At 42.5% G+C, this 26,657-nt stretch overlaps 1 protein-coding gene across 4 annotated transcripts in view; it reads left to right on the top strand.

Annotated features, from left to right (window-relative positions):
* PTPRB (protein tyrosine phosphatase receptor type B) overlaps positions 1-26,657 on the top strand; it is a 67,894-nt gene that overhangs the window by 35,643 nt on the left and 5,594 nt on the right. For all 4 annotated transcript variants that reach the window (XR_010372632.1, XM_064449513.1, XM_064449523.1 and 1 more), the window contains 22 exons: positions 952-1,215; positions 2,165-2,428; positions 3,171-3,434; positions 4,320-4,589; positions 5,225-5,488; positions 6,320-6,583; positions 6,961-7,242; positions 8,449-8,727; positions 10,707-10,856; positions 12,130-12,373; positions 13,523-13,629; positions 14,139-14,238; positions 17,334-17,417; positions 17,535-17,552; positions 17,658-17,739; positions 18,188-18,278; positions 19,496-19,572; positions 20,385-20,519; positions 21,622-21,744; positions 21,966-22,129; positions 23,370-23,505; positions 26,316-26,436. Coding sequence is in view for 3 of the 4 variants with exons in the window: in XM_064449513.1 (XP_064305583.1) it covers positions 952-1,215; positions 2,165-2,428; positions 3,171-3,434; positions 4,320-4,589; positions 5,225-5,488; positions 6,320-6,583; positions 6,961-7,242; positions 8,449-8,727; positions 10,707-10,856; positions 12,130-12,373; positions 13,523-13,629; positions 14,139-14,238; positions 17,334-17,417; positions 17,535-17,552; positions 17,658-17,739; positions 18,188-18,278; positions 19,496-19,572; positions 20,385-20,519; positions 21,622-21,744; positions 21,966-22,129; positions 23,370-23,505; positions 26,316-26,436 (3,783 nt within the window). In the remaining variant the exon portion in view is untranslated. The remainder of the gene's footprint in view (positions 1-951; positions 1,216-2,164; positions 2,429-3,170; positions 3,435-4,319; positions 4,590-5,224; positions 5,489-6,319; positions 6,584-6,960; positions 7,243-8,448; positions 8,728-10,706; positions 10,857-12,129; positions 12,374-13,522; positions 13,630-14,138; positions 14,239-17,333; positions 17,418-17,534; positions 17,553-17,657; positions 17,740-18,187; positions 18,279-19,495; positions 19,573-20,384; positions 20,520-21,621; positions 21,745-21,965; positions 22,130-23,369; positions 23,506-26,315; positions 26,437-26,657) is intronic.

Raw genomic sequence — 26,657 nt, 5'->3', positions numbered from 1 at the left:
CTTTGTGTAGATATTATCAATGATCTATCAATATCTGACCAAACTGGAATGGGTGAGTAGAGGTTGGAGGGTTAAACCATAAAATTATAGCTTTACAGACTTAGTGTTATTCTTATGCCTGTACTGCTGTTTTATGTCATACAAAATTACTTCAGCATGAATAAAAGTCATGTGTCAACCCTTGTGAGCGAGCAGAAATGTATGTTTTAGCTCAAATGCATTTTTCTGCCCTTAACCCCTCTACTTGGCTCTTCAAGTATATCCTGCAGAGCATCCCCCAAAAAAGTTACTCAAACACTGAAAGAACAGGATAGGAGCTAACTACTAAAATATTAATAAGGTGTCACATAAATGAGTAACACCCATGTCAATTGTTTTTGGTCATGTAACACCCATGTCTATGGTTTTGGTCATGCAGTGTTCAAGGATTTTGTAACAGGAATAGAGAAATTTCAGAGAAGGATGGCAATAATGATGGAAAACTTTTTAAAACTTCCTCAAAGTTTGAACAGACTGATACTTTACACTTGGTAAACCAGTAGAATAAAAGAAAGATGGTAAGGGGTGTTAAAATGGCAAAGAGTATCAAGTTAGTGAAATTTTAGCCTTCTCATGATGTAAGTGAAACTCCAAGTGACAGCCATTTAAATGAGAAGAAGCAAATTGAGGACTAGTATGAACCTGTGGAACTCACTGCTATAAGCAAAACCAACCAAGTTCCAAAAGACCAAAAATTGGAAAGGCAAACTATTGTCATATGATGTAAAGCAGCCTGGAAACTGCTGAGTTACTATTTTGGAGGGTAGGATATTGCTTAAATCCACGTTGTGGCCTTTTTGCAACTTCCTCAGAAAAGTCTGGTAATTACAACAAATATAGTCCACTACAGCAACTCCTGTTCCTTCAGGAAGTTACTGCTTTCTGAATCTTTAATTGTGTTTTTTCTTTCAGTCCCTTCAAGTGTTCAGGGACTTACTGTCAGCAATTCAGCCAGAAGTGACTACTTGAAGGTGTCCTGGTTACATGCCTCTGGATATTTTGATAATTATGAGGTGATCATCAAGAATAACAATGATTTCATCCAAACAAAAACTGTCCCAAAGGATGAAAATGAATGTGTGTTCACTAATCTGGTCCCAGGGAGGCAGTACAGTGTCACGGTCAGCACAAGGAGTGGAAAATATGAAACTAGTGAAAGGGTCTACGGCAGAACAAGTAAGTAAACACCCCAGAAACATCTTGAGGCACTCCAGGATTTTTTCTATTTACCATACGTGGTCTCAAAAATCTTGTATGATTTTAACATAGGATGTTCAGTGTGACTCTTTGAATGTGTGTCATTCCAAATATGGAAAGCAGTATTTAGTTTATGACCAATGTTTCAGTTACAGACATATAGAAAGTGAAAGAAGAGACCTGTGCTGTGAACTTGGAAAGAAATCTTGAAACATGGAAAACTGAAAAACAGTGGTACAGATTTCCACATAAGCTTAGTATTTATGCTTAAACTATGCCAGAATGTACAAGACATTATTTTCTGGTCATGGAAATGTACAAGGAAGAAGATAGGCTAGACCTCACTCTACTCAAATTACCCCCAGAGTTGGAGAGCATGGGGCAAGAGTGGTGAGGTGGCTAGTTGTGAGATGACAGGGATCTGGGTGCAATCTGCCTGTCTTCACCTAGCACTACATGTAAACTAATGAGCCATCCTAAGAAACCAAGTTTATTAACACAGATGTAGCACTGGGCAAGAATAACTGACCTGCATTTGGCAGGAGTTGGGAACTGCACGTTGTGGTGCTGCATCACATAGATGACTTACCTTGGATCTCCACTAGCTCATGCCTCTTTGCACCACAATTGTTGTACATGCAGATCCTACTCAATTTTTTGTTGGCTATGCAAACTCCCTTCAGGCTCCATTATTATTCATTTATTATTTTTATGCTGATAGATTGTGGACTCCCTGTTCTGAAATGGGACCTTCTGGTGTTAGATATGGTGCAAACCGCAAACAGCAACCCTTGCAAATAGGTGCAATCTACTGCTTTTCCTAGGGAACTGAATAAAAAGTTTTAGCTGAGGAGCATGGCCTGTTATCTCTTTGCTGTGGTCTGAATAAGTACTGAGAAGTTTCATGTCTTTCTTCTCACCTCTTCAGTGCCAGAGTCAGTGAAGGATCTGACTCTTAGTAACAGAAGTACAGAAGATCTGCAGGTAACTTGGTCAAAGGCTGAGGGGGATGTTGATAAATATGAGGTTCAGCTCCTCTTCAATGACATGAAGATCTTCCCACCCATTTTCCTCGGGAACACCATTGAGGAGTATTGGTTCACAGCTCTGACTCCAGGACGTCTATACAAAATTCTTGTCTTGACAATCAGTGGAGATGCACAACGTGCTACTTTCATAGAAGGCCTGACAAGTAAGAAATAGTGTGGTATTTAAAATGTGTTGAGGCTTCTCTAGAGGAAAGAATGAAGTACAGAAAATCAAGAGAGAGCCATGATCTTATTTGAGCTCCTGTAACACTGGCACAAAGATAGCAGATCTCATTGAAAATCACAGTAGTACTTCAGCCACCTTGATCTGTGCTTGATAAACAAATGTCACAGGCACCAATATTTGATTATTGGCAGATAATTTGATTTGTTGCATAGAAATGGTATAAGATGGTATAGAGTGTCAGTGTTTGGGTATCTGTTATTCCCATGCGTGCCAGTTGTTTGCTTAGTGTCTCTAGCTAAATCATTTACGCTATTTTATGCCTGTTTACCCACCTGAAATGAATGGGTGAGATTATAACTGCAAAATGCCTAAGTAAGTGTACATAAAGAGCTTTGATTTTCTGAGATGTTTCTAACGGTTCATTTGGAGAAGAGGGAGGTTGCCCAGATAAAAGAACATACAAACTTTTTTCTGTTTAACTTACATTTTCTTTACTTTTCTTCCTGTAAACACATAGAATTGCTTTTCTAAAATGCAAAATCCTACACAAATGCCTTCTGCTTTACTTGTGTTTACCCAGGAGTGAAATTACTTGTACCTGTAAATGCTCTTTGTCCTTTGAATCATTTGCTGTGGCCATAAAAAAGTAGGAATTAAAAAGTCTGAATCAAACAGGAAATTTGTGAGCAGGTGCCTTTGTGTTTCTTTTTTTTTTCCAGTTCCAAGTGCAGTCAGAAACATTCATGTGTCACCTAATGGCATGACAAACAGCCTGAAAGTGAGCTGGGCTCCTGGAGGTGGAGATGTTGATTCCTACAGAGTGACTATATTTCAGCAAAACCATCAGCTTGAGTCCCAGAGTGTCTCCAAACATATGTCTGAGCACACATTTCACAAGTTGGAAGCTGGGGAGCAGTACCGCGTGGTGGTGCAATCTAACAGTGGGACCTTGCACAACAGCTTAGCAGCTTTTGGGAGAACAAGTATGTTTCTTTTAAGACAAGGAGCAAGTTGCATTATGTCTTCCCAGAAGCTGACCCTTATTTAATAACGTTTATGAGCATAACATATGGGGAGCCCCAGAGTCATGAGAAGTTTTTATCTCAAAGAGTGTGAGTCCTGACTCCTGCGAACACTTAGGCATGGCTCTGTTAATACCAGTGAGATCTGTCATATGAGTAGCTTTACCTGGGTAAATGTGTGTGGGATTCAGCTCCCCAGCCCAAAGTGTGCCTTTATAGGATGAAGGCAGTTCCATCCCTCCCCAGTCCTGTGCCTGTACCCATCCAACACATACATCTGCAGGGCTGCATGGAGACAAATAATGTGTTCTAGCAGAGCCCATTGCATGGTCAAGGCTTGTTAGACAACGTATTGCCCCAATATCCTGTGTGTCAGGACACACAAACAGTGGAACACCTTGGTTTTATTGCATCCTCTAGCACCTGCATGTGCTTGCTGTGGCCTTGACTTTTGTGCAACAGGTGCTGGCTAATGTTTTCTATTTTGTGCCACTGGTATGCACCAATTTACCACTTCTTTATTTTTCAGTTCTTTTTCACATGCCTTTCTTAACTGTTTCGGTCAGTTCATCTCACTCTACTTCTCCCTCTTTTCATGATAATTTGTGTACATCTCCAGCTTCTCCATGTCCAGTTCAGTTGTCCATGTTGCTCTGTAACTTCATCTGATTGTGTTTATGTCTAGGAATTATTTGCTTGTGCAAACACATGCACAGATATCCCTTTTCCCACAAGTGAACATGCAACTGTATAAAGATATTCTCTATTAATTACTCTATTCACAGTTGTGTATTGAATAGTTTGTATTTCACCTCGTAATGTCCTGCCTTTAATTGTTGCTTCCAGTTCCAGCCTCTGTCCAGGAATTATTAGCTGATCATGTCTACAGCAGTCATTCTTTGTTGGTAACCTGGCAAAAAGCTCCTGGTGTAGCTGAAAGATATGACATTCTGCTCTTGAATGAGCAAGGAATCCTCCTGAGCAACAAATCAGAGCCAGCTACTGCCAAACAGCACAAATTTGAAGATTTATTACCTGGCAAGAAGTATAAAATACAAGTTTTGACAGTCAGTGGTGGGCTCTTCAGTAAACGAGCAGAAACTGTTGGTCGAACAGGTAATTAGAACGTGTCTGTTTATCAATAGCTCCCTCAGTCAGATATTATTAAATACATGAATCATGTGTATATCCCAATTCTGGAAAGATTCCAGTAGGAACAGACTCCAGATATTTATGCATCATTTTTCCTGATATGTGCTTGGTATGTGAATCTCAAATTTGTTAGCATAACAATGTGGCCATAGTTCATAGTAAGGATATTGAACCAAAGTCCTGAACGCTTCCCCCAGTCTATCTGTTATGGAACCACATGAATGCTTTATTGTCATCAAGTTTTTAATTCACAGTCTCAAGGCTCTTAGCAAAGGATTTGATGTTAATACACACCTCTAAACTTAAAGCCAAGTCTTGCAGTCTTTATTCAGTTAAAGCTTCTTGTAGAAAGTAAAAGACACTTCTGTGTGAGCACAGGCTGGAGAACCAGGCCGACTGGGAAATACAAACGTTGTATTGGAGAGACTCAGTGGCACCTCATAAATGCCTTCTGTTGCTTCTGAAAGTTGATGTTGACATTACTTAGCTACTTGTGGCTTAATTGAAATGTATTCCAGCCATGAGCTGTTACTTTATTAAAGGTTCAGCTCACTGGCTAGACACTTTGATATTTACTCTTGCTTTTATCCTTCTTTCAGTTCCAGCAGCTGTCACAAATCTGAAGGTCACAGAGACCACCACTGACCGACTGTCCTTCAACTGGACCACCTCACAAGGGGAGCTTGATTCATATGACATCTTCCTATACAACCCAGACAAGTCCCTTCATGACAGGATTTCAGGAGAGCAGCACCTCCAGGAATGTTCATTCCAGAACCTGCGGCAAGGCAGGATGTATCGAATGGTGATTGTTACCCGCAGCGGAGACCTTGCTAATGAGTCGTCTGTCTTTGGAAGAACAGGCAAGAACATCTAAGAAAATCATCCGTCTCCCGTGTGGTGCTAGTGAGGGACACTAGTGAGCTGGTCTGAGCCTGATGTTCATGCTAGATCAGAGCAACTATTAGAAGTATTGAAATTGGCTCTTATACGTGAAAAGCATTAGATAAAGAAGAAGGCAAGTGCTGAATGATGTGGTTACAAGAGGAAGAATGAAGCAATAGTTCCCAAGTACTCATGTCAGGAGAAGGACATCCCAATGCATGCTGCATAAGACTTAAAGGAAAACAGCTGTCTCCCTTCCTAGAAGCAATATTGGTCTATGAGTGGAAAAGACAAAAGGCAAAGCAAGTAGGATTAATGGGGTAGACAATCTACCAGTGAAGTAAAACTTGTTTCCCATGCGGAGCTCTGGCTGCACCTCCATGTTTCTTTAGCCACATGTGGGAAACAGGGTTTCCTAAGCAGCTCTAGCAGCCCTGACACTCTGTGAAACCTTTATCCTCTGAGGCATCATATAGTAACCGCTGTGTACCACTGCCTCTGCGCTTTCTTCAGCTACCTCAGAATTGGATGTTTCTAGACACTGGCTTGGAAAAAGCTGCTTAACATTTGCAAAACTATCCATTATAAACATTTCAGCATCTTTTGGGGACAGTGGCCGTTCAAAATAAGAAAGAAAACTATTGAGATATACTTCCTAATGCATCCTGGCTTTTTGGCCAGCTGTGATGGCTGTCTAGTTTATTACATTACTGACATTACAGCATAAGTGTAAGGTCTGCTTGACCTTGTTGCTTCTCTTCACCCTAGGGATGTTCTACATAAAGTAATATTCATCTCCTTTTTTTCAGTACCAGCCCCGGTTGTTGGTCTCAAGGCATCCAACCGAAACACGACAGACAGTCTGTGGTTCACCTGGGGTCCAGCAGCAGGAGATGTTGACTTCTATGAGCTGAATCTTTACAACCCAAATGGGACACAAAAAGAAACATGGCACAAGAAAGACCTGAAAGAATGGCATTTCCAGGGGCTCATTCCTGGCAGAAAGTACATTCTGGTTGTGGTGACTCACAGTGGTGACCTGACCAACACAGCAAACGCTGAAGGAAGAACAGGTAAAAGACACAAAAGCTTTGGGATTTTTGTTTAGTCCCGTCTGACAGAATTCATATTAGTTCACAGCTATGCATCAGACTTATTCTGAAGGAGACACTGAAGGTGTAAAGTTAAAGGATATCCTTAAGGGTGTTAAACCAATGGAGTGTGATTTTGTTCAGCACTGTTTTTCTTTCAGAGGCTCAGGAATGTGTAATGCCTGTGAAAGTCACCACCATCAGCACTGATGCAGTAACTGGCTGTGTACATGGGATAATACAAACCACTTTGTGATGCATGAATAAAATAGTGCATGTTTGATATTATTTGTCATGTGTAAAAATTTGTTAAGGATCTCTTTTTTTCCTTTTTTTTTTTTTCCCCACTTTCTGTGTAGCACCCAGCCCTCCTAACACTGTGTCCTTTACTGATGTTACAAATAATTCTTCATCAATCACTTGGCTGGGTCCTCCAGACTGGACAGACTATGATGATTTTGAGTTGCAGTGGCTTCCAAAAGATCCCCTCACAGTATTCAATCCCTACAGCAGCAGCAAATCAAAAGTACGCATCATCTATGGCTTGCGACCAGGAAGACTCTATAAGTTTAGTGTCAGAACCGTCAGTGGCGACAACTGGAAGACATACAGTCAATCACAGTCTGCAAGTGTGAGAACAAGTAAGTAAGAATTTCCACTGCACCCTAACACTCAGCTGGAGAAGATGCAAAACTTAAATCTTACCTATTCCTTTCACAGTCAGTAATTTCCATTAATAAATTCATGAATGAATGGTGATGAATTCAGCTAGACTCTTAAGTCCTTGCTGTGTACAAGGTCAACTGTTTAAAGATTGAAAATAGACATACATTTGCAATCTTCACATCTGCAGTGGGGCTGTTTGGTTGCAGAGCCTGAATCAATCAGTTTCAGGGGTAAAATAAGGCTGAATATCCAAACTTCTCTGACATTAGGGACAGTAGGATATTGAACTAATCAAAATGTTTCTGAATGATCAGACAGGAAGGATGAATGAAACACTGCTGTACTAGATTTGAAGCTGGAATCAGAGTGTTTCACTGCGCTGTGTTTCTGTCGATTTCTGTGGATCCACATCACCTCTAGCTGTCTCTAGCAACCTCAGTAGCAGGCTGATTTGAAAAAGTGACCTGGAATTGTAAAAATAACTGAGCCTCGGCAAACCCTCCTGTCACTTCAGGTGGGATTCAGCTCCAAACTGGCATTTACGTTTAGTAAACTGACTACCTCTTTAGACTTCAATCAGCACATTAATTAAAATGAGAGCATAGCTATGTCTTTCACCTGTATTTAATCACTTGAATGTAGGTGTTTGGGATCTGAAAGTGCAATCCCATCCTTGTTACGTCGCGTGTTATTAATGGTGCTCCAATATTACATGGATAAAGCACACTTCTGTGGTATGCTTTAGTAATATGGACACACCACATGCTACCCAGGAAACCAGACCAGTCATGAGATGACAGTGCTAGTATTGACTGATACCGTTCACCACAGGTAACCTCAAGTAAGTTGTAGCACAGTTCAAGAAATGCATTGCTTTCCAGTGTTGCTGTTCTTGTTAAGACTTCAGCAAGTAGTTTTGTTTGCTTGGTTTCACAATTACTGAAGCTTCACAGACCTGATGAAGCTGATGCCATTAGGTCCAATTTCAGATGGCTAAAATGAGTAAGACTGCATTGCCTAATAACCAGGAAGCACACATTTGCAGGAGAAGTGGGAATTCTGGCTTCCAGCCTCCTGCTCTGATCAAATGGTTTATGCAGAATCTCAGGGCGATGGGTGAGCAGAGTGCATGATACCTGTCCCTTTTCCCACTAAGCTTCAACTTCTCAACATTCCTCTAGAACCAGACAAGATACAAAATCTTCATTGTCGGCCCCAGACCTCTACTGCCATTGCGTGTTCCTGGACACCTCCTGATTCTGACTTTGACGGGTATAGCATCGAATGCAAAAAACTGGACACCCATGACGTGGAATTTTCTAAAAGGATAGAAAAAGACAAATCTCTGCTTAATATCATGACCCTCGTTCCCCACAAGCGATACCTGGTGTCCATCAAGGTGCATTCTGCAGACATGACAAGTGAAGTAGTTGAAGACAGCACCATCACAATGATCGACCGTAAGTGGAATGCCGTGAAGGGAGGCAGTGAGCAGCAATAAGTAATTGCTTGTGTTGGTTAGACAACAAAAAGAGTTCTGAACTCCACAATTGTCAATCTGTGGCACTCATAATCTGGTGGCCAAGATAGGTTGAACCTGTCCTTTGGTCCCTGTTGTGACAGACAATGCAGGATTTTAACTATATTGTCTCTCATTACATTGCCAGGCCTGCTTATTTGGCTCATTCATGAAATATAGCTTGAGAAACATGAAAGATTACCCTGTCACTCTGATTTCAGCGCCAAAGATGTCCTTGTCATCCCACACCTCTAGTGTCCTCATGGTTGCTGCTTGGCTTCCTGTGCCTGGCTGTTTCCCCTCACAGACAGTAGCCATCCTCAGCAAAAAGAATCTACAGTGAGGACATTGGGTTGTGGCACTGGGTCCTCTTTGGGCTTTCTGTATGCTCTTCTGAAATGCTATCTGACCAAATCACCTGTAGGTGTTAGACCTGAGGGAAGATCACAGATTTCCAAAGCATGTGCTTTGAAACAGCTTCTGCAGTTTCTCCACCCTTAGGCTGCTGAGTGGAGGGTAGTGACAGCATCTGCTGGTGCCTCTGCACTGCGAGGCATCACCGTGGTCAACAGCCTGCCATTGCGGGCCCTAGAGCTGGTCTCACTTTTGCAGTACCTCTGGATTCTGTGGTACAGCACAATGCAGGGGCCTGTACTGCTCCAGGGCTAAACTTCACAAAAATGACAGGACGGCCAGGAGGCCTATTCAGGGATGCCTCCATAGCTGCTTATTAGAAGCCACATTTGTGTGAAATGCTAGATCATAAAAATTACATTTGGTTTGGGAGCTAGTGAGCTCAGCTGCAGAGTTCAGTCAACAACCCACCTTCTCCTTTCCCCCATCAATTGCCTTTTAATTGCAACCACAAAGGATGCTACAAATTCAGATGTAGTAAGAACTAACTACACATGTCACAAGAAGTGAGACTGACAAGAAGTTAGCTGTTTCATGTTTGTTCTTATTTGGTTTGAACACTGCTGCCCTGCCAGGCTGTGGTTAACGCTGGAGGCCCTACCTCAAGGGAACACAAAAAATTGCAGCTTGGTTTTGTAGATCTAAGAGGTTTAGCTAAACAACATATAACTGTGTGAATTATTGGTTCTTTTGCAATCTAAAACCTTTTGAAGTTTAGCCACCTGCTTACATATTCTATATGTTTCCCATACATGCACTATAGTTTCAGTAATACAGATTTTTAAAAGATTCAGCAAGTAGATCCTTAAAACACCCACTTCTGCTGCACTGGTTCTCTGAAGGTTTTTCCCTATTGTATTTATATTTAAAAATATTACTACTATCTAATAACTCTATATAATCCCTATTGTCTTTATATTTAAAAATATTAATATGTTTTCATATTTTTCCCTATATACTTCACCTTCCAGTTTAGTTCTTCTGTGTCACTGTTTGAGGTATAGCCTTCTATCATATGAAGAATATTTCCTATGGAAATTATGCAGTCAGTCTGGAAGATGGTACCCTATAGTTGAATGCTTTGTCTGGCTGACTCAGGCTGTTCCTCTGGAAAAGGAAGCAGAAATTTAGATGCTTAAAATAGGTAACTTCCTGTAGTGAGTGTGCTATGTGGCCTCTAAATACCAGGCTTAAACCTGTGTCATTTTTAGCAGCTAAAGTTTCTGATTTTGTAGATTTAGCAAGACTTTAATGCATTTCCATGTGAGCTTCTGCAGGAATTCCTACTGAGGGGCTGACACTGTTATTATGGTTAACTCACTGCTGGCTTGTTTTATCCTTTGGCAGTTTCCTGATCACAAAGAGAGTAGAATCAGAGAGTTGTGTCAGTCAGCTGAGCTTTATTAAGAATTGCATTTCCCTTACGAGGTCTAGCTCACAGCAAATACATAGATAATGCTTTTCTCTTTTTTTTTTCTTTTTAAAATTTTTTTTTTAATTACTCAGGTCCCCCTCAGCCACCTCCAGACATACGAGTGAACAAAAAAGAGGTGCTGATTACCAAATCATCCATCAACTTTACTTTTAACTGCAGCTGGTTTAGCGATACCAATGGAGCTGTGAAGTACTTTACTGTGGTTGTGAGAGAGGCTGATGGTAAGTGTCATGAATTAATGCTATTCTCTCTATAGCCTGTAGGAGTTACATCGGGAGGTACACCCCCATCACAACACAGCAAAGGAGCTTCTCCTCATCTGATGGCTGAGTTTCATAGAGGTTTTTGATCTATACCTGCTCCCTAGCCTGGGGACTTAGGAACTCAGTCTTTTCCTCAGAGGGTCAGTAGCAACTGCAGAGCCAGAAGCAGTGGTTAGCTTCTGTAGTCTAGGTTATGGTCTGATGTACAGTCAGGAAATTTCCACAGCAGGAGATTTATGTTGGATGCCACTGGCAGTGGACACAGAAGAAACTGCCTGGCTGGGCACAGGTCTCAAAAGGTACTTTAAATGTTAGGTGGGAACACTAAGGCAACTCCTTTGGGGAACGTCAGTAAGCTGTGCTGAGAAGGCAAAGGGGTGGTGTTTGCTTACTGAAGAAAACGACTTTGCATGCAACACTGTGAAACAGAATGGAAATTGCCCCTGCAGCATGCATGTATACTTCCCTTTCTGCATTTGACCTGTATGTGACAAAACAGATGGATGTCTCAACAATTAATACCTTGTTTTTACAAGTGGCTTCATTTACTGGCACGCCAGGACATATTTTGTGACCCCTGAGAAAGTTTGTTAATGTCTCTGTCCATCAGCCCTTAGGAAAAAAAAGCATAGATAATATAACCACTGTCTATGCTGTCATGCCTGTGCAGACTATAAAGCTGTTTGAGAAAGGGACTACTCATCGCCGTGGTTTTGCCTACCTGAGTCTTTTACACATTATCCTGAGTTTCAATTCAGGAGACTCCCGTCATTTCCTGTTGCAGCTTTTCTCTCTATACAGGAGACTTGTCTGGATTCTTCATCTTCTTCTACATAAGACTTGGGTGGATTTTTTTTTTACTTGCTTTTTGAAACAGCTGGTGATCCAGGATTCTAGATCACAGAGATTCCAACCAACAGCACAGAAAAAATGTCATAACATTGAATTCGACCCATGCATGCTTATTGCAGCATTGTGTCTGGAAAAGTTGCACTAAGGTCTTGTGAGAAAATCTGTCTGAAGTTCCCCAGAAAAATAATAGCAAGATTGGTACTAGAAACAAGGTACCCCAACCACTGGAGCTTTGTATTCACAAGGTGGCCTGTGCAGCCTCCAAGGACTGCTAGAAAGTTGGATAAGAATATGTCTGTCAATAGCTTGAGCCTATAAACTGCATCACATTAATGGCTGTAGTACATAAACCTTCTGCATTTCTCTGCACTTGATGTAGGCAGTGAAGGACCAAAGCCTGACGAGCAGCACCCATTACCTTCCTACCTGGAGTACAAACACAACGACTCTATACGCATCTACCAGACAAATTATTTTGCCAGTAGATGTGCTGAAAACCCTGACAGCGACTATAAACGCTTTGACATTAAGCTTGGAGGAGAAATGGAAAACCTCGGAGGAAGGTGTGATCCAGAACAGCAAAAATTCTGCGATGGGCCTCTAAAGCCTCGGACTGCTTACAGGTTAGATTTATACTGGTAGTTGCACTCTCACGTTATTAGGCATGGTGCTGTCTGGATGCCTGATACACTTGAGCTTCTGTAGATTAATAACTGAGTTGTACATTGTTTTTCGTGTTTCACTGTGAATTTATAAAAGCTTTATCCATGCCCCCATTCCATAAGTATGAACCAGTCCTTCACTAGCATGGGAATGATACAATTAATTATGCACAAAACTCAGTGCAGTGAATAGGCTTATTTATTTCCCCCAGCTTGATGGGAAGCATGCCTATAGCTGCTAAACCTTTCTCTGGAAAGACTTAAGACTGTCAGCTAAGTCAGAAGAATACTTAGCAGGAGAAGGCAAGGATGCTTCACTTGGTCAGTTTGGCACCACTACCTGACACCAGTTCTTTGGAACAAGCTGAAAAAACCTAGAGGTTATTCTAAGCTGTGGCACCATCCCTGGGCTCCAGAGCTAGGCCTAGGTTAGCTGTAGGGTGTGGAAGAGGGTGACTGCCAAGACCAGGCTCAGCAGATACACAGGCTCTGAGACCAAACTTGAGATCCAGTGCAGCACAGTCACGCCCCTCCTGCAGGCAAACATTGTCCCAAGAGATCTGTAAGTTGCTCACTGGACAGCCACATGGACAGAATGCATATGCCAGGCAGTGCACGTCATGCCTTTCAGCTTCTTCATCATGATCAAGACGGTGCTACCCTACCACAGTCCACTCTCATTAGGGCACATTTCCCAAAAATCCAGTCTGGGAAATACCCACATTACAAGGAGAACCAAGAGGCCTGAACATTTCTCCATTAGCACAGACCTGTTCAGCCATGTGGAAGGAAAATATGTCCCTGCTGAGAAGCATCTCTGAGTCCTCTCCCACTGCAGCCTCTGCTAGTCCTGCCTTTGGGCATAGTCAGGCTGTGTGTGCCAGCAGCCAGAGCCCCACCTGTTACCTCTGCTAGGGTACCTCAGAGCCCTCCATCTGTACGAGCTGGGCTCTCCCAGCTATAGTATTAAACTCAGGCACCTGCTTTAAGAACTGCCTGCGCTCAGTGGAAAGGTTTTAGTTATCTCTAAGGGGCAAATGAGTTCTTACTTTTCTGTTGTTGGTTCTGAATATCTGATGAGCTGTAACTATAACAGTACTGTTTTTTTAGGATCAGCATACGGGCTTTTACCCAGCTCTTCAGTGAAGACCCGAAGGAACTCCCTAAACCGCTCTTTGCAGACACCTTCTTCTCTTTACCAATCACTACAGAGGCAGGTTAGTTTTTCAGGCTTGCTTTTCAATGACTGTAGCACATGGTTGTATATCGTGCCTCAGAACACTCTGGTATCTAGAACTGGTTGCAAGGAGTAGAACAAAAACAGATTGTTGTGCATGTCCTGAAGTCTGCTTTGAAATGACGTTGGAGCCATGGCTTACCCAGACTTAGTTTGAAAATTCAGAGGGCTGTTAGATGGAGCTGCTGATAGTAAAGGTTGAATGCTCAGTGAAGCCATCACCAAGAAGTCTTCAAAGTGCAAGACAACAAACTCCTATATAATGGGACTTTCTTTTACTGTGGTTGTGAGTGAAAGATTTTGTGTTATGTTTGGAAAAAATACAGACAGAAAATCAAGGCCAGGCTTTAGCTGTGTTTAAATGCATTACATTTCCTTGTATTTAACCATTTTCTTTAGCTGCTAATAACACACCCCCTGAAAGTTATTGATCCTTTGATTCTTCATATCTTTTCCTCAAGGTATATAAACACACTGTTTTGTTTCTAGAGCCTCTGTTTGGAGTTATTGAAGGTGTAAGTGCTGGCTTGTTTCTGATTGTGATGTTAGTGGCTGTTACTGCTTTATTTGTCTGCAGACGAAAAGTTAGGTAAGTTGAGTCCCTTTATCTGTCTCTGTTATTGAATTCAGGTCAAATTACATTCATTTAAGCAATAAAATATTTAAAGTGTAACCGTAAAATTGGAAGAATGCACTGAACTATTCAACAGATAAAATCTAAGTCCCCCAACATCTGTACACACTAAGTATAGAACTAACGATTTACATATTAAGAGACCTATATATTCTTGATTCAAATACCTACTGATGTTAGTCAGAATTATCTCATAGAGGATCCTTGTGACTTCTAATTTTCAGCAGGAGTCTGAATATTTCTGAAAAACTGGTTTATCATTCAAAACAATGTCTTTTGTGAAAAATGAAATGTTTCAAATTTAATCTGCATTGTAAATGGGAAGCTCTTGAATCTCTTCATTTAGACTTATCATTTCAGCTTAAGGTATGGTATTACGTCAGTGTCCAAAAGATCAGTTCGAACTTTACTGCTCAATTTTTTGTCGATTGTAGTTATATATTTTACGTTATAGATGACTCTTAAATAGTGATTTTTAAATATGTTTTTAAAAAGTTAAACACTCTGTCTGAACTTTGAGAAAAGTTTTATCCATTTAAACCATTTTGCATGACTGAAAGAGGTATGACATGATTGATATGAAATTCCTTGCAGTTTCTGAAATTAAAAAAATTCAACATTTCCATTAACTGGGAAACTCTGAAAATCTGAAATTCAGTTCTTTTACTGATACAAGATTAGATCTATTTTGTTCTGAATTTGCTTTTCAGATGCCAGAATTTCACACTGAAAAAACCCCTGTTTTCTGACTAGTTGTAGCTTTTAGCCAGAAGGGAATTTACCCTTTAGCAATGCTATTCTTAGGCTGTATGAACAAATTCAGTGTATTCCTCTGTAAGCCATCAAAAAAAAAAGCGGCATAAATCATTGACAGTAGTAAATAAAGTCTGCTTTTGCGTGCATAGACTTATGCACTCCTAACCATCTCAGTGCATAGTGACATTAGAGCATGAATAGAGTGCAGATGGATGTGTTTTCCACCTTGTGCATCTCATTGCATTTTTTCAGTGTAGATAAACTTCAGATAGAGAGTGGTTTCTTGTTGTGAGTTTTACAGCCAGCAAGACTGCAAGTACCTGTATGGTTTTCCCTTATCATACATAAAGAAAAAGTGTTCTCTAAGGGAGGTGTGTTGAAAGAGGAGATGGCAGTGAAAGTATGAAAGGCAACACTAACCGTACCAAAATAAAATTCAAGAAAACTGTGCCACAGCTAAGAGCAATGTCACACTGAACCATAGAATCATTATGGTTGGAAAAGACCTCTAGGATCACCAACTCCAACCATCAACCCTATACCACCATGCCTCCTAAACCATGCCCTGAAGTGCCACGTCTACATGTTTTTTGAACACCTCCAGGGATAGTGACTCCACCACCTCTCTCGTCAGCCTGTTCCGATGCCTGACCACTCTTGCAGTGAAGAAATTTTTCCCAATATCCAATCTAAACTTCCCCTGATGCAAATTGAGGCCATTTCCTCTCATCCTATCACTAGTGACTTGGGAGAAGAGACCAACACCCACCTCACTACAACCTCCTTTCAGGTAGCTGTAGAGAGCAATAAGGTCTCTCCTCAGCCTCCTCTTCTCCAGACTAAACAACCCCAGCTCCCTCAGCCGCTCCTCGTAAGACTTGTTCTCCACACCCTTCACCAGCTTCGTTGCCCTTCTCTGGACACGCTCCAGCACTTCAATGTGCTTCTTGCACTGAGGGGCCCAAAACTGAACACAATATTCAAGGTGCGGCCTCACCAGTGCCGAGTACAGGGGCACAGTCACTTCCCTACTCCTGCTGGCCACACTGTTCTTGATACAAGCCAGGATGCTGTTGGCCTTCTTGGCCACCTGGGCACACTAATGGCTCATGTTCAGCCGGCTCCCCCAGGTCCTTCTCTGCCAGGCAGGTTTCCAGCCACTCTTCCCCAGACCTGTAGTGCTGCATGGGGTTGTTGTGACCCCATGTGCAGGACCTGGCAGTTGGCCTTATAAACCTCATATAACTGGCCTCGCCCCATCGATCCAGCCTGTCCAGATCCCTCTGCAGAGCCTTCCTACCCTCAAGCAGATCGACACTCCCACCCAGCTTGGCATCATGTGCAGACTTACTGAAGGTGTACTCGATCCCCTCATCCAGATCATTGATAAATGTATTAAACAAGACTGGCACCAAAACTGAGCCCTGGGGAACCCCACTAATGACTGGCTGCCAGCTGGGTTTAGCTCCATTCACCACAGCTCTCTGGGCTTGGCCATCCAGGCAGTTTTTTACCCAGCAAAGAGTACACCTGTCTAAGCCATGAGCCACCAGCTTCTCTGTGGGAGACAGTGTCAAAGGCTTTACTAAAGTCCAGGTAGACAACATCCATAGCCTTTCCCTCATCCTCTATGTGGGTCACCCATGTTCTAGAAGGAGATCAGGTTGGTCAGGCAGCACCTGCCTTTCATGAAGCCATGCTGGCTGGGCCTGATCCCCTGGTTGTCCTGCATTTGCCTGATGAGCTCACTCAAGATGTATCACTCCATAATCTTCCCTGGTACTGAGGTCAGGCTGACAGGCCTGTAGTTCCCCAGATCCTCCTTCCAGCCCTTCTTGTAGATGGGTGTCACACTGGCAAGCCTCCAGTCATGTGGGACCTCCCGTGTTAACCAGGACTGCTGATAAATGATGGAGAGTGGCTTGGCAAGCTCCTCCACCAGCTCCCCCAGTACTCTTAGGTGGATCCCATCTGGCCCCATAGACTTGTGAGTGTCCAGGTGATGCAGCAGGTCGTAAACTGCTTCCTCCTGGATTATGGGGGGTTTATTCCACTCCCTCTCCCTGCCTTCCAGCTCAGGGGGCTGAATACCCTGGGGATAACTAGTCTCACTGTTAGACTGGGGCAAAGAAGGCATTAAGTACAACATTAAGTACACATGATCAGAGCCACAGGTCAAAACAGACTTTCTCAAATTCCTTTTTTCCAACTTAATGATATAAGTTATGTTATTGGTAGCTCTTATCAATATCAGAACATAATGGTAAAACAGAAAACCTTCCTTTTTATTCCAGCAATGGACATGAAAGACCTACAGCAAGGCTGAGCATTCGCAGGGACAGACCACTGTCAGTCCATCTGAACTTGGGGCAAAAAGGGTAAAATCAAAAGTTTTGTTTCTAAGAACACTATTTTAACATGGCATCATGGATGAACAGTCATGTCTGGTCACTCACTGATGAAGTGTTTCTTTTTCTTTTTGAAATAATTTCTAGAAACCGGAAAACTTCCAGGTAAAAAGAAAAAATTAATACCTTAAAAAGCTTCTTGATAACCAACTGGATAAATTATGACTGTGATTCATCCTGTGATTTTCTTCCTCCTCTTGAATGTTTTAGTCCGATCAAAGTCAGTCATTTTGAAGCACACTTCACCAAACTTCAAGCAGACTCCAACTACCTACTGTCCAAGGAGTATGAGGTGGGATCCTAATCTAGGCAAAGGACTTGCTTTATGAAGGGGTGGGCATGGGTTAATGCATTAGAAAGACCTGCATTTGTTTGTCTTATTCACACAAATGCAAGTAAGCTTGGAGTCTCACCTGAACTCCACTTGTCCTAGTGCAGAAAGCAGCTCTTCATTTGGCATAGAATCTTCTGGTTTTCAGCCTCTGCTTGATACCTATCTGACTGAGGTCAGGAGCATTCATTTGTGTGGCACATCTGTGTGCCGAAGCATGGAAAGCACCTGCCAGCCATGTGCTTGCTTTAAACCAGTATGATTAGCTATTTAATTTCTGTTTGTTCTTTTAAAAAACCACCCATTCTCTGTCCATGACCTCTGAGAGCTGATAAGCGCTGTGTCCCCTTGTGTTGTCATGTCCTTTAATTATTTTCACCTCACATTTTATTCCTCTTTTTTTTTGCAGGACTTGAAAGATGTGGGTCGAAACCAGACATGTGACATAGCACTTCTGCCAGAGAACAGAGGGAAAAATCGATACAATAATATATTGCCCTGTGAGTTTTAGGTTTGGTTGTGTAACATTACATCACAATAGCTATTTTTCACTTTTTTTTCAGTAAGCCTGGTGGAAAAGAGAGTTCAGCCAATCCCTTCCCTCCTTTCTGTCAGAGATGAAATACCTCTGCCAGCTGAGGTTCTGGTGCTTGGAGGCAGATGATGTATGGCCCTGAATGGTTTCACACAGACCAGTAATTTCATTTCACACTAGAGATGTAATGACTAACATTCAGTCTGGAGACAAAAAGCTCCAGCTGTTGTGGGCATTCAGTCACTGCTGATAATGAGGATAGTAGAAATAACAGTAGGGTTGTTTACATATAGGGTGTCATCCATTCAGTGCTTTTTGACAACCCTGCCAAATCTTTCTTCTCCAGAGGATGCAGAAAACCTGCTATACAATGTAGAGCTAGTGTGGTTCTGCATGGTAAGACACATGTGTGAGGTTAGCCCTGTTCTCCTGAGGCAAGACCTGTCATTGAGAGTTTCCCCCTTTAATCTTCCATCTGCCAGTTTTGGAGGTAACACATGCTCTGCATCGAGGAGGAACACCACATGACTCGTTGCTCCACATGCTGCCCTGCTGCTGGATGTGGTATGTGCTTGGAGCACAGCCTCACAGCATCTCCTGTGTTCTGCCTGCTGTGCCGGGCTGGGGAGCATGCCTGCAATGTACAAGAAACAATGCCTGACTGAGATCCAGCATGGTGTTAGCTCACAGATCAGTGCCCCGGTGGCTTAGGCACTCTGTACTTCTCTGTAATACTGGAGATACGACTGGTCCCAGGCAAGACAGTTGGCCTGCTCACATATGTTAGGTCAGGAGCTGTGCAGACCACTGAAGCACTACCACTCCTTCAGTGGCAGCGCTGGGCACCGCTTTCCAGTACAGCACACTGCTGTCAGGATCAAAGAGGGATGCTGCTGTGGCTTTTTTGTTGCCACAACAAATCCTGTGGAACTCAGCAGAGGAATTTTTGGATATTCACAGCTTCCTTCTCACCCATTGGTCTCCTAGTCTTTGGAATACTCCACAGCATTTGTGGATGAAGGAGGCAGTACAAATATAAACAGTTATTCCTCTAAATTAGCCCTCTGTATAAAATCTTTGTCATAATGCTGACAGTCCTTTCACAAATGCATTTCTGTAAATGGGAGAGGGATTGAAAATCAAGACTTAGCCATAACCCTCTTGTAATCAATTTCTTCCTAGATGATACATCAAGAGTGAAGCTTTCCAATGTGGATGATGACCCTTGCTCAGACTACGTTAATGCAAGCTACATACCAGTAAGTGACTCAGGGATGATGTTTTACAGTCCTTCCTTCAGTGGTAATTTGTCCTTCATCTGAAACTTAATATAAAACTGGATGCTTAAGGCTCCCCTCCCCCTTCATTTATTCACTTGAGCTAGAAGCCTGAGAACTCATTTGGTGGGTGTGCTGAAAGGCTGTGTCTGACTGCCATTAAGTTAACTGTGAGTGATTTAGCCAGCACTTAAGGACACTTTCTTGGATTGGTATAGTTATGTAAGATAGCAAGTCTAATTGGCCAAGGACATATTTTTAAAGGTCACTGATTTTATACAGTGTCCACAACAACTGTAGCTATCACTGCAGGTGGCATCCTCATTGTGGAGCTGTAGCTCATCTTGACAGTGTTGGCACCTTGCAGGATGGTAAAACTGAGATTACAATAATGCCCTTTGCCAGAGAGTTGTGATTGATAATAGCAGTGGCTTTAACAATCCAGATTTCAAGCCAGAACTCAGCTAATTTATTCAAAACAGTAAATAAAACAAAACCCCCTAGTAGTTCCAAAATTGCTTGAGACTGTGCTGAGCACAACAGAACAATGAAAAGCTTTGAATGCCACAAAAGGATTAGTATTTAGACACACTGCCGCAGTCTCTTCCTTCCCTCTGCTCCAGCCAGCCTTCTGCTTCCAGGTCCAAGGCAACAATTTAGCTCTCAAAACTATTGTCCCAGCAAGGACATTGTTGCTGCAGAGCCCTGGATGCAACCCCATGGCTTTCACAGTTGCTAGAATATCTTTCTTTTTCTGCCTTTATGGAAAGTAATGGAGTTCTCTTTACTTGCAGGGCAATAATTTCCGCAGGGAATACATAGCAACTCAGGGCCCTTTGCCTGGTACCAAAGATGAGTTCTGGAAGATGGCATGGGAACAAAATGTTCACAATATTGTCATGGTAACCCAGTGTGTTGAGAAGGGCCGGGTAAGCAGTGACTCTTCTTTATTATTAATGACTGTTTTAACATCTATTAAGAGTTTATGCCTATTATTTGCTTCACACTAATGCCAAAAGTCCCAGTCAAGGAGATATACAGTAAGAGATAAGAGGTATAATCTAAAGATTGGAACCAGATTAAGGCTGTGAAGTGAGGATGCAGTGACCATCCCAGGATCATGCAGCATGTCAAGGCTAGAGGTAGGAACAGAGCTCAGTGCTTCTGGTCTCTAATCCAGCACTTCACTCACTAGTACTTATATAATCCCCTTAAGCATGTGGAAGGACAACCACCAGCAAAAAATGCGTGTTTATAACATCAACTCCAATCAACTACTACTTTAAATATAAGCTCTAGAGAGCAAATGTTGATCATTAAATACATGGAATTCTCTCTGACGCACAAGCTCTGATGTAGTAAGCAAAGAGACTACTCAAACACTTGACAGTCCTACTGCACGCAAGTGTAGGTAGGTTATTTAGCTGTCTCAGCAATCCACCTCCCCAAGGTTGACCACATCCTGGACCCTTCATAAGACAGGAACTAGATCTGTAAAAAGATGAAACCAACTTGAAGTAGTGATTATCTAGTGGCAGATATGGGGATATTTCAGTTTGCTACTTTTTCTTGAGGAGATGGTGAAAGCAGATTCAGGAAAGGCATGTGCAGGTCTCCTCCTGCACCTCACTGGCTCTGAGTGGGACCCCACTGTCGTGTTTCAGCAAGAGGTGGGGAAGTGAGCACTGGAGGCCTAGCTGTCATCCAAGCAGAGCTCTGAGAAGAGCTGACGCAGAAAATGTTGTGGCATCCAGAAGAGGGCATCAGTGAAATGCTTCCTATTCCCCATCTCACAGACATCTATGATGAGAACTTCCAGTTCCCAGACCCATCCTAGCCCATGCCCATCCCAGGCCCTGTTTGTTGAGCTGACAGGGTGGGGGTGGCATCTCCCTCTGAATTCAGCTGCTGCAGTTCTCCCTTCATCCTCAGATACAGGAGGTCTGAAGTCTGCTTCTGCCAGTGCTGGATGGAGGCATCGTTTACATCTGTTAATGACACTAAATCTATCTCTTTTTTATGTCCCTGCAGGTGAAGTGTGATCACTACTGGCCCCTTGACCAGGATTCCTTGTACTATGGAGACCTGATCGTTGAGATGCTGTCTGAATCAGTACTCCCAGAATGGACAATACGAGAGTTTAAAATCTGCAGTGTACGTTTGTGTTCATCTTGTCTTTTTTTTTTTTTGTTGTTTAATTAATTGGCTTTAAAACACCTGTAAGGCTAAATTAGGAAGGTCTCTGCTGTAGCACAGTTGCATCATGCCCAGCTCTTCTCTGGTGGCAGCTGTAACATTTGCTCTGAAGGTGCACGTTATGCCTGTCCTCTCCTATCTCCTCTGTTCTGATGACCCACACCTTTGTGTCCCAACAGGAAGAGCAGCTTGATTCAACGAGGCTCATTCGTCACTTCCACTACACTGTCTGGCCAGATCATGGTGTGCCAGAGACCACCCAGTCCCTGATCCAGTTTGTCAGAACTGTAAGGGATTATATCAACAGGACCCCAGACACAGGACCAACTGTCGTGCACTGCAGGTATATGCAGCAGCAAAAGGTCAGCGGCACAGAGCCTTTGTACATACCTTTGGAAAAATCCCAAATATTCACCCCTGTTAGGCCATGGGCAGCCACAGAACCTGAGAGAGAGCTGATGGGCTTAAGCCTCCAGGTACATCAAAGCAGCATTCCCAATGTACATGCACTTGCTCACAACCTCACCCTGGAGATGCGCCAAAGATGATTCTCAGGGAACCACTGTCTCTCTGTGGGACCACTGCAGAGCACTAAAGGTGTCAGCAGCTGCCATTGCTCATAAGCTTTTGCACTGTTAAATTGTCCGTGTGTCGCTGTTGCGGCCCAACATCTGCATCACTAATGGGTGTACTGAAAAGGTAGGATATACCCAGGGATGAACCTGGCTATGTATGGATGTTGAGACTAGCTGGCAGATCCATCCTCTCCCCCATTCTGAGACCCCACGTCCTTACTGCTTTCTCATGCTCTTCTGCTCTTGTGCCATCTCTGGCAGCCATAGGGCTGCAGGTTTTTCCTCTGCTTCGTGATCCACTCCTACACACATATACAAAAAAGGCAAAAGTGGACTGCCTGATCCATGATCCACTGGCCAGCAGAATAGAGGGTTACAGAGTAAGAGAGCGCAGTGTGGTGCTGTGTGTAACCTCTCGTAAAGCCATATGCTCGCTGGTACTACCTGAATGTAGTATCTGACACCTCCACCCATTATATGGGCTGAGGCATGTATCTTATGTGACCCCACATGTGTCTGCCTGTACATCATGTGCTGCAACATGTCAGATGTCTACTGTATCACTTGCAGGTCAACTTTCCTCTTCCCTGCCTCCTGTCTCTGAATCCTACCTTCCAGCATTTCAGTTACTGGGGACTCTGGGATACTTTGCCATACTCTGTGCTTCCATAAGGCAAAAGCCAACTTATCTTTTAGAATCGAGCCTACTGGTTCATCCCTGGAGAGAGAGGTTTGAAAGGTGCAGTCAGGTGCAGTCTCTCAGAGTATCTCGATGACTGAATTAATGCAAAGTAGCAAGCAGTACAGGCAATAGCAGATACCTCTACCATCGCTATCTTTTCCTCCTTCCTAAACAAATTCCACTATAAAGTGTTAGAAGTCCCAGAGATGCAATTTGAGCAATGAGCTTCTCACCCTGGAGATCTGAACTTTACAAAAGTATTGCAAAGAAGATAGTGAATGCTTTGATCCATCTCCTTTTTAAATCTTTTGGGTTTTCTTCTCCAGTGCTGGTGTTGGCAGGACTGGCACATTCATTGCACTGGATCGAATTCTGCAGCAGCTGGATTCAAAGGACACTGTCGACATTTATGCAGCAGTACATGATCTAAGACTTCACCGGGTTCACATGGTTCAGACAGAGGTAAGCCTACAATACAGCAACACCAGCTGCAGTATATAATAATCAGTCTCTCATCTTAAAGGCTCTCAAAGCACTTCACAGTTACTCCACTGTGAAATACTAGTTGGGTATATTTTAGCTCTGTGAGAATTTCTGGTTCAGGATTGTTTCCATTGGCTCCCATACAATGGGTCCAAGCCATGACAAGTGGTAGCTATACTTCCTATAGTTTTCTGCTATTGGCACTGGCCCACAATCACCCCAGCAGTGTTATGCAGCAGACGCTTAACAGCACATTGTTGTGTTAGCGCAGTGTCCAGAAAATAAGGGTTGGGCAGAGATAGGTCCTTCAGGGAAAGGTTTGGAAGATGAGCCTAAACCAGGCAGATAGGTCAACATAATAGGGAAAAGGAATGGAGGGCAGAGAAAATTAGATGTACATAATTTTAAAACTCTAAGCACTGTGACCTTGTGGCTTTGCAGTTCATTTTTTATTCAGTTGCTCTGTCATATTCATTAATGGTATTGGAAAGTTGATCAGCATTCTCCTAACATACCATGCAAAAACAAGTACATTTATTCTCAAAGTGCAGAAAAAGTACGTGTTTGGGATTTCTTTCTGTGCTTTTAAAACTGCAAAAAAATCACTTTACACTAATAGCAGCTAAATACTTAGGAGCTGATTTAATAAAGGCAAGGTGTGGAGGCAGTCCTTACATTTTCCCTGTGAACTGTTAATAGAGGAATCAGAATAAGTTTGATGGATCTGCCTGTAGCTTGATACTAATGGAGCTCTTTGTTGCAATTTGGAAACGAAAATATCAGTGACAGCACTTCCTGACAGATGTAGAAGTCACACATTGGTATAAGGAGAGGCTCAGCTGGGAATGCAAAAAGATTTCCTGGAACTATCTTAATCACAGAAGACCTACTGTTGGAGGGGAGACAGATTCTCAGCTTGGTCTGGGCATCCTCAGAGGCAGATCCACCTCAACTTGTACATTCCTACCAACTGTAGTCAGCAGAGGAAGACAGGTGTCTCAAGAGGGTGGCTCACACATACTCACGCCGCTTTGAGCTGTAACATGCTTGTAGACTGACCATGTAGCTGTGTCAGTGCACAGCCGCTGAGCTGCTGTATTCTCAGCAAGGCTTATTAACCTGAACTATCAGTTGCATCCGTATACCGTTTCTGATTTGGAACTGCCTTTCATCAAGGTAGTTTGGAGCACAAGCAGTGCAATCTCTCATCCTCCTATAAGAAAATTAAGTAAATTTATCCTGGATTTTTGTGAGGATTCAAAGTTTGCAATAAGCAGTGAATTATGAATGACTTCTTACACATCTTTTAAGAAAAAGTAAGGGAGACGGGGAGAGGGGGAGAAAAGATCTGGTCCACAAACTCCATTTGATGTATGTGAAGACCCTAGTTCCTGGTGTTGTTGTTCATGCTTTGGCTTCCACAGTCTGTCTGGGAGTTGAGATAAAAGCTAAGTCCCCATCTGTTGATGTGGTGGAAGCCAAACTCCACTGGGGAGCACAGCCCAGAAGGTAGGACTGTTTGCAATGAGATGCTCCAGCCAAAGGTCACAGCACCATCCTGCTTGACATTATGCAGGCACAGTAAAACAGCAGCAACAGAACACTGTCCCCGCTTCAGACTTGCTGAAAGCTGTTTAAGACAAGAGACTGCAGCTGGAGACATGCAGGGGAGTAACAGAAGACTGTGCCCATCAGCTCAAAATACAGTGGGCTCAGCACAGCAGCTGTAACACGGGCAGAGAAGCTGTCCGCCATTTTGAGCCAAAAGAAGTCTCCATGGCCTGGCCAACTTTCCACTGAGTTGATGGGTGGGGTGCAGGATTCTGCTCCACAGAGACAGCAGCCGTGTGTGCATAAAAGCAGGCATCCTCACTTTCTCAGAGCCTGAGCACTGAGAAAAATGCACAGAGCAATTTATTCTAGTGAAAAACAAGTAGAAGATGTGGGGGGAGAAAACGCCTATGTTTATTGGAGAAATTATGTCTTTGAGATAAAGTAATATTAAGAAGGTACACCTTGATATATAAAGATACTCAGCCTAATTTTGGGGTACCATATTACACTAATCAAAAAACAGTAATGCATGTCATCAACCACAAAGAGCAGCAAAGCATGGGAATTTAACAATCTGTTCTATCAAGATAGTTTGATAAACAGTCAGTAACACGCTGACCCTCCCTACTTCCATTGTGAGTGTCATCTTAGCTCTCTTCTGTGAAAGGCACTCTTCAGAAAAGACAGTCTATCATTCACCGCGTGGTCAGGAGCAATCTTATAACTTACATTGGACCAAAAAAATACTGGTTTTGCCAGAAAATTTGGGTTCATCAAAGTTCTGTGAAATATTTATATATGGTAATAAAATTCTGTGGAAAGTATTTCTTTTCAGAACAAAAAATCAGGAAATTGTTTGTCTCTTCTCTGCGCTTCCCTATACATATCAGTTCTGTTACACATACTTCATACCAAAGCACTCAGAAGTAGTAGCTATCCAATGCAGCATCATGTAAAATTATGCCTTACAGTTGATAAGAGTTTTCAGTCATGGCATGATCTGTCAAAACATATTATGTCCACTTACATTTTACTGGTAGCATTTCCAAAAACAAGTGATCACAAAAGTTTACTGCATTACTAGTGTGAAAAGGAGATTAATTCTATAAGTTTATTTTCATTTTTAACATCACCCTTGATTTTGTGTAAGGGAGTTAGCCTGTAATGATTTTTCACAATACAGAATATTAAATTACAAAATTTCCCAGAGTCACTTAAAAACAAATCCTTTGCAGTGTCAGTATGTGTATCTACATCAATGTGTGAGAGATGTGTTAAGAGCCAGAAAACTTCGCAGTGAACAAGAAAATCCCTTGTTTCCAATATATGAAAATGTGAATCCAGAGTATCACAGAGGTAAGTGGAAGTTTATCAAATTGCAAAGTGTTTCAAATGTAATAGCTCATTTACAATGTAATTGAGGGGGCAAATTGTGCTATCCCTTGCCATCGATATTTGTTCTCTTCCTGGACCTTCGTTTCTTCACTGATCTGCTCTTTTCACTCTTGCAGTTACATCTTTATTTCCTCCATTAGCAGTCATTATAACGTCTCTTCCTGCTCCTACCTTACCTTCGT

The sequence above is a fragment of the Phalacrocorax carbo genome, chromosome 1 (assembly GCF_963921805.1).
Source record: "Phalacrocorax carbo chromosome 1, bPhaCar2.1, whole genome shotgun sequence".
In the NCBI taxonomy this organism is placed as follows: Eukaryota; Metazoa; Chordata; class Aves; order Suliformes; family Phalacrocoracidae; genus Phalacrocorax; species Phalacrocorax carbo.
The sequence above is the reverse complement of the archived record's forward strand: the minus strand, read 5'-3'. Positions and strand labels throughout refer to the sequence as shown.